General features: G+C 39.4%; 1 protein-coding gene across 1 annotated transcript in view; it reads right to left on the bottom strand.

Annotated features, from left to right (window-relative positions):
• Positions 1-3,760: 3,760 nt before the first annotated feature.
• The window catches only part of LOC143297704 (epithelial sodium channel subunit alpha-like), a 12,740-nt gene continuing 8,407 nt past the window's right edge, over positions 3,761-8,093 (bottom strand). Inside the window, exons 5-6 of the mRNA XM_076610126.1 lie at positions 6,059-6,134; positions 3,761-4,143 (exon numbers count right to left, since the gene is read on the bottom strand). Coding sequence (XP_076466241.1) covers positions 3,958-4,143; positions 6,059-6,134 — 262 coding nt within the window. The 3' untranslated portion in view covers positions 3,761-3,957. The remainder of the gene's footprint in view (positions 4,144-6,058; positions 6,135-8,093) is intronic.

Here is an 8,093-nt window from a genome sequence, read left to right as displayed (position 1 = left end):
TGATGATGATAATGATAATGATAATAATAGTGCATTGCTGGCCTAAAGGACTGGATGACTCTCAACAAGCTGCAATTAAATGATAAGACTGAATTTATGATAACCTGTCCAAAGAAGTTTCGTCAACATCCTTCCTTTCCTGACTCTGTTTTGATCAATAGCACACCTGTTTCACTTTCTCCCTCTGTTCGCAGTTTTGGTGTAATCCTGGTCCAGTCACTTTCCTTCCAACAGCACATTTCGAATATCTGTAAAGTTGCCTGTTTGGAACTGCGTAGAATCAGCTCTATCCGCCACTATCTCTCAACCGATGCAACCAAGACACTTGTATGCTCTCTGGTTCTCTCAAGATTGGATTACTGCAACTCTCTTTTGGCCGGCCTTCCCAAATATCTGTTAGACAGACTCCAACAAATTCAGAATAACGCTGCCAGACTCATTTGCAGAGCTTCTAAATTTGACCATGTTTCTCCTCTCCTTCAGTCTCTCCACTGGTTGCCTGTTTCTGATCGAATAGACTATAAGCTATCCACTCTGACTTTTTCTGCAGTCAACGGATCTGGCCCCAAGTATCTTTCTGAACTCATCCATATCTATACCCCGTCTCCCCAGCTCCGTTCTTCCTCTGATACTCGACTTCTCAGGATACCTCACGTCAGTAGTAAGACCTATGGACACAGATCGTTTTCTTTTCAATCGCCAAAGACGTGGAACAAGCTCCCTGATAACCTCCGTCATTCTGATTCCCTCGCATCTTTTAAATCTCGTCTCAAAACTCACCTTTTCCCTCAGCAATAAGTTCAATTGTGGCAGGTCCACTTCCTTTTCGATAGGTGTGCTTGACTATGTGTGTATACATATGTATGTGTACATAACTACATGCATGTATATGAATGTGTATTGTGTGTGCGTGTGTTTATGTAAGTTTGTGCCTGCCTATGTGTCCGTATGTGTTAGGGTAGCTGTTAGATACACATGTATGTTAAAATTTATGTATGCAGTGTGTGTGTGTGTGTGTGTGTGTGTGTGTGTGTGTGTGTGTGTGTGCGTGCGCGCGTGTGTGTGTGTGTGTGTGTGTGTGTGTGTGTGTGTGTGGTCACATTTTGGTGTGTGTATGTAACATAGATATAATGTTTTATGTTAACAAAAGCGTTTTTGTAAAGCACCTAGAGCAGATTTCTGGATAGTGTGCTATATAAGTATCCATTATTATTATTAGTAGTAGTAGTAGTAGTAGTAGTAGTAGTAGTAGTAACAGTAACAAACTCTAAACTCTACTTCTACTGGTGCACCCCAAGGTACAGTGCTGTCCCCTGTTCTATTTACACTGTACACAAATGACTGCAGAGGCACGGAGGAAACTCCTGTCATAAAATATTCTGATGATTCAGCTATTGAAGATCTGTCCAACTCTGATGCTATTTATTTCAGTGAAATTAAAAAGTTCTGTTCTTGGTGTGAGGAAAACTATCTGGATCTCAACGCATTGAAAACAAAAGAAATGTTAATAGATTTTCGGAAAGACCCCTTGCCTGTAGCTAACCTTGTTACTGATGGTCAAACAGTGGAGAGGGTCAATGAATATAGGTATTTAGAGACCATCTTAGACAATAAGCTGACTTTTGACAGAAATGTTTCCATTCATAAGAAATGTCCATCTAGAATTTTTTGTTTACAGAAGCTTAGAAATGTTGGTATAAATTCAACTACTCTTCAAAGTTATTATCGATGTTGTATCGAGTCCGTGCTCACAGTTTCATTTATGTGCTGGTATGGAAGTTTGGGAGTGAGGAGTAAGCGTGTTTTGAACGATGTCATGAGTGTATGCAGTAAAATTGTGGGAGTGAAACAAGCTAGTATGCAAGAGCTGTATGAAAGTCGAGTGGTTAAAAAAAGCAGGCAGCTAGCAACTGACGACACCCATATTTTAGCAAAGTATTATGAGCTATTGCCATCAGAACGACGCTACAGAACTTTTAAGTTGAAATCCAGAGCTCTGAAGACTTTTATTCCACGTTCAATCCACCTTTTAAATTCTTGAGAACTCTGTGTGTGTGTGTGTGTGTGTGTGTGTGTGTACGTGTGTGCGTGTGAAAGTCCGTGCATGATAGGTTGTACCTTGTTCTAGTTGTGTGTGTGTGTGTGTGTGTGTGTGTGTGTTTACCGAGCTTAAAAACGTGACAATTGGTTATTATGAATGTGCAATATGTGGGATGAATAATGTGCAATATGCAGAATGAATGTACAATGGAATATGTCTAATGCTAACGTCCACATTCTAAATATATTTCTGTTAATAATTACGATGTAATAATTAATTGCAATGTTTTAAAAGCGAATATGTGAAATGTTTTATTTGAGAATATATGTTTATTACTCTTGTTTAATCAAGTAAACCACGTGTGTGGGGTGGGTGGGGGTGTGCGGGTGTGTGCTAATTATCTGGTTGTGGTTTTCTTCAATTTATCTCTATTCTTATCTTATCTGTCTATTATAATCAATGTGCAATATAGTAGGCTATGCTTATAATTATATTCAAAATGTTTCTTAATTCTTTCTGCTTTTACATTAAGAATACCAGTTATTACCTGCAGTGTGTGGATGTATGTATGAAACGGCGTATATGATTTTTTTTTTACATTTGTGTCTTCGTAATATTCGTAAAAGCTGTTGTTGACTTTTACATTTATGTTCCCCATGTTGTTTACTTGTCTATGTTGTGATAATGCACCTGACCAAATTTCTCCAGTTGGAGAAAATAAATTTATTCTTAATAATAACAATAGTAATGATAATGAATGAATGAATGAATCGATAGATAAATATATAAATGAATAAATAGATAATCAATAGATATATATTTTTTTTAATGAATAACACCGTTTCTCGCTCGCTGCCTGTACAAGCCCCTTGATAACAGTCACGTTAGGAAAGCAAAAACAAGAACAACAAGAAAGGCAAGGCCTTCACGACTCGCTTGTGATACACTTTTTATGTATTGAGTATAATGCATTTACTGTTATATTTATATTTTTTGTATTCTCTAAACTTGGCACTTTGATCTGATATTCGACCAAACAAAAGATCTGTCATTATTGTCATTTTTTGTTCAAACAGGAACTTCTTTTGCTAAGCGTGGAAGTTTTATTTATTGCAAACGTTTTTGTGTCGGCAGTAAAACAAGAGAAATTACTCTACTGGGAACTTAGTTTGCTTTAAACTGATCTTTCTCATCTTAAACATTACATTTTGAAATTATACTCAATACATAAAAAGCTTGCTTTTTTTTTTTAAGTGCATCACAAGTGAGTCTTGAAGGCCTTGCCCCTCTTGTTTCAAAATGTAATGTTTAAGATGAGAAAGATCAGTTTAAAGCAAATTAACTCCACTAGCATTACATAGTAATTTCCCTTTTTTTCTATCTGAACCAAAACGTTTGCAAAATAAATAAAGCTTCCATGCTTAGCAAAAGAAGTTCCTGTTTGAGCCAAAAATGATAATAATGACTGCTCTAGCTGTTGGGTCAGAATATCAGATCAAAGTGCCAAATTTAGAGAATACAAAAAATATAAATATAACAGTAAATGCAGTTTTCATATAATTAGGCTTCATTCTTTATTTTTTTTGTGCCCATCCCAGAAGCGCAATATTGTTTTAAACAAGATGACTGGAAAGAACTAAATTTTTCCTATTTTTATGCCAAATTTGGTGTCAACTGACACAGTAGTTGCAGAGAAAATGTCAATGTTAAAGTTTACCACGGACACACAGACACACACACACAGACAACCGAACACCGGGTTAAAACATAAACTCACTTTGTTTACACAAGTGAGTCAAAAACAAAAAACGACCCGACACACACTCTCTCTCCACAATCGCGCCGTGACGCGGTGCCGCTTGACCCGTAACGCGCGCCGCGAAGTAACTGACGCCTCACCGCCTCAACTCGCTCCCTCAGTGACGCAGGTTGACAGCACTGCCGGCAGGCCCCGTTTTGCCGCCGCCGCCGCGCCACAGGAGGCGGCCCAGCAGGTGCTGACAGACGTCGAAGACCAGCTGCACGAGCTCCAGGGCCGTCAGCAAGGAGAAGCCCAGCCACAGGCCGAACTGACCGCCCAGGTCAGACAGTAGGCGGGACCACTGTTGTACACAGAGACAGGATGTGAGGGGATAAATGGTAGTGGTGGTGGTGGTTGTGGTAGCAGTGGGAGTTATTAGTGGTGGTTGTGGTAGCAGTAGCAGTGGAAGTTGTGGTGGTGGTGGTAAGTAGTAGTGATAATGGTGATGGTGGTAGCAGTAGTAGTAGTAGTAGAAGAAGTGGTGCTGGTGGCGGTGGTGGTGGTCGTGATGGTGGTTAATAGTAGTAGTGGTGGTGGTAGCAGTAGTAGTAGTTGTGGTGGTGGTGGTAGCAGTAGTAGTAGTTGTGGTGGTGGTGGTAGCAGTAGTAGTAGTTGTGGTGATGGTGGTAGCAGTAGTAGTAGTCGTGGTGGTGGTGGTGGTGAGTAGCAGTAGTAGTGGTGGTGGTGGTGGTCGTCGTCGTCGTGATGGTGGTTAATAGTAGTAGTGGTAGTAGTAGTAGTAGTTGTGGTGGTGGTGGTTAATAGTAGTAGTGGTGGTGGTGGTGGTTAATAGTAGTTGTGGTGGTGGTGGTGGTTAATAGTAGTTGTGGTGGTAGTGGTTATGGTGGTTAACAGTAGTGGTGGTGGTGGTTAATAATCATAGTAGTGGTGGAGGTGGTGGTGGTGGTAGTTGCAGCAAAGGGACGGGATCAAGCCAAAGCCTCGCGGCTCATTAATCGTCCCATCGATCAAAATGTTTTACTTTGCTTTACTGAGATTGCAAAAGTGCATACATGCGCGCATTCTATCAGACTGCAAATCAGTTATCAAAGTCAAAATGTGTGCACGGCCACCTAGCGACCTAAGATTCATGTTCTCCTGTGGACTGCCGACGCTGGGACTGTGACAGACGAACCCGGATGTGGCTGTGTATGAGGGGACTCGCAATGAGCGGCGTGGGAGTAACGCCACAGAAACGGTGCAGATGATGGGGCAGCAAAAAAAAAAAAAGGGCAGCAAAAAGAAAGTAAAAAAACAAAAAGCATATTGCTAAAAAAATTTGGGATGTATCCATGAGGTTTTTGAAAGAGTCGGTAGATTGTGCTGTTGGAAATTCAGGAGGAAGTGGTTTTCCAGACGTTAGCGACTCTGTTACTGAAGCAATGTTTACATTTGTCAGTAATGAAATTCTGGATATGTGCTTGCCCTTCTTGGTTCCTCATTTATCACAGTTTCAGTTTCAGTAGCTCATGTATCATAATATATCGGTAATGAATTGAGAATGATTCAAAAGAAACACTTTGTAGGTCTGTATAGGATCTCATATACGCCTTCCTTTCAATAGAATGTAAAGGAAAAGGAAATAATAAACAACCGTCTATAGTCGCCATCTGTTTGTTTTGTTCTTTGTTTGTTTTGGGGTTTTTTTTTAATACTTTTTTTATCATCATCAACTGCATCATCATCGTCCTCTACATCACTGTCATCTACACCACCTCCATCATCATCTACATCATCATCATCGTCGCCATCGTCATCATCTACACCGCCATCATCATCATCTACACCACCATCATCATCATCTACATTATTATCATCTTCATCATCATCATAATCATCATCGTCATCATCTACACCACCATCATCATCACCTAGATCATCATCATCATCTACATCATCATCACTATTGTCATCATTTACATCATAATCATCGTCATCATCTATTATACCACCACCATCATCATCTAGCTCATCATCGTCGTCATCATCATCATCTACATCATCACTGCATTCGTTACGTCATTGCTGTATCCGGAGTGGGAACGGAGCAATGTTTCCGTTGCATTTACTCATGTTGCAGTCCTCCCTTGTCAAAATGACTGAAAGGTAAATTCTTATGACAGTAAATCATCATGAGACGTCGGTTTGCAAGACACGACAATATAGCAACAACAATAACAACAACAACAAAAAAGGGACCGGACACAGTCACTCACGTCGTAAGCCGGAGACGTTTGAATCTGCTCGTAGTTCAGTTGTTTGAAGTAAATGTACAGCTGCGCCATGTTGCTTCTGTTTAAAAAAAATATTTACATTGATACACAGATACAGATATATATATATATTGATATATAGAGATGTGTAATATTATACATATAGATATATATATACAGGTATATCTTTACATCATCAACACATAGGCACAGACTGAAACTGGGAGAGAGAGAGAGTGAGAGACTGAGTGAGAGAGAGAGGGAGACATGGGAGGAGAGAGAGAAAGAGACAGAGAGAGACAGAGAGAGAGACAAATACAGGCAGACACTGAGGCAGCCAATCAATCATCCAACTAGCAAACTTCACACACACAAATACTGAAACAAAACAAAGAGAGAGACAGGGAGAGAACACAGAACATTGAACACTGAAAGGTTTAATGTCATACACCTCTAGTGACATGGGTGTGCAATCTGAACAATAATGATGAAACTAATGAAACAATATAGAACAGAAAAGAAACATATTTGGAGTCAAATAAACTAACGCTCGACCATCCATGTCCCGAGTTCATGGAAACAAAAGCTTTCTTTTTCTTATCAATGTAATTAAACTATAGACATGAATTACTCTTCTATCGAATATTATGGGCTCCAGCAAAGTACTTCGCCAGTGATCATACTGTATCATCATCGTTTTTCATTTTCAACACACCGATGATATCTTTACTCCTTGCAGCATCGTTCGTTTATTTGTTTATCGTCTCTTCATCTACTGAGACTCCGTGCAGCACTTGTTTTGAAAACAACACAATGCATTTTATCTTCCGTTTGGAACCCACACATTGGACAAGGGGGGAGTGTGGATGGTTCAGTGTAAAATCACCTTGGATGTGCATTCAAGCCAAGCGTTCTGAGTCTAAATCTGGCAATATGTATTCTGTGCCATTTATTTGTTACTGTTCTGATACATTTCTCCGGCTCGAGTAAACTTTTGAAGCTAAAAAAACAATTATATTTTTCAGAACTTTCCGTTATATAGTTCCAATTTTGTTTATATGAGGCAATCAAACTGTCTTTAAATTCCAAAATAAAGCTTTCTTCATAGCCTACTCCCTGACACACCCACACAATCCCAAATCCAGGCATAGTTAAATTCTTCTTCAAGTGGTATGCCCAATCTTCTTTCCCTTTGTCCTCCTCAGTATATAGCATTTCATATGCATGTTTACAAATTCTTGATACAGGCAGCCTATATAATGTCAACCAATACTTTATAAATTTAACATATGATTTAATATATAAAGGGTGTCTACCAGTTTCTCCATATATTGCTGTATTTGAAGCATGCATGGGAACTTGAAGAAAGCGTTTGATGGCAATGTATGTAATTTTTCTAAATCTCTGTTTTCACAGAGTCCCCAGATTTCATCACCATAAGTAAGAAAGAGAGAGACACTTGACGCATTGACGCTGTGACAATTTAATGCCATTGGCCATGAAGTCCTTACGACATGGGTGAATGTGGCAACATGCTTTCAGTGCATAACAAAACAAAAACAAACGAATGACAATGGTGAAAGCGAATATTGAAACAAAGCAAAGTTCTTTCCTTGAAGAAAAATGGGAGCACCAAAAAGAGAGAGAGAGAGAGTCAAAGGCATTATAACTCAAGGATAAATATTTCAGGCAATGCCTAGTCTTTCAATCTGTCCTTGTGAAAACAATAACAACAATAGCGATAACGACACAACAACAACATTGTTTGCAAATACTACTGCTACTACTGCTACTACGAACGATAATCATAATCTTCAGTCTAATATCATCATCTTAGATGAACAGACTGTAAATGAATAAACGAACGAACGATAATCATAATCATCATCTTCATCATCAACATTGTAAAAAGTAATAAAACGAACACATTCACACAGTCACACCAACCCACTCCTACCTACACACACACACACACACACACACACTCTCTCTCTCTCTCTCTCTCTCTCTCTCTCTCTCTTCCCATCGCCCAACCCCC

Source organism: Babylonia areolata, chromosome 23 (assembly GCF_041734735.1).
Source record: "Babylonia areolata isolate BAREFJ2019XMU chromosome 23, ASM4173473v1, whole genome shotgun sequence".
Taxonomy (NCBI): domain Eukaryota; kingdom Metazoa; phylum Mollusca; class Gastropoda; order Neogastropoda; family Buccinidae; genus Babylonia; species Babylonia areolata.
Note: the sequence above shows the minus strand (reverse complement) of the source record. Positions and strands in the feature narration are given on the sequence as shown.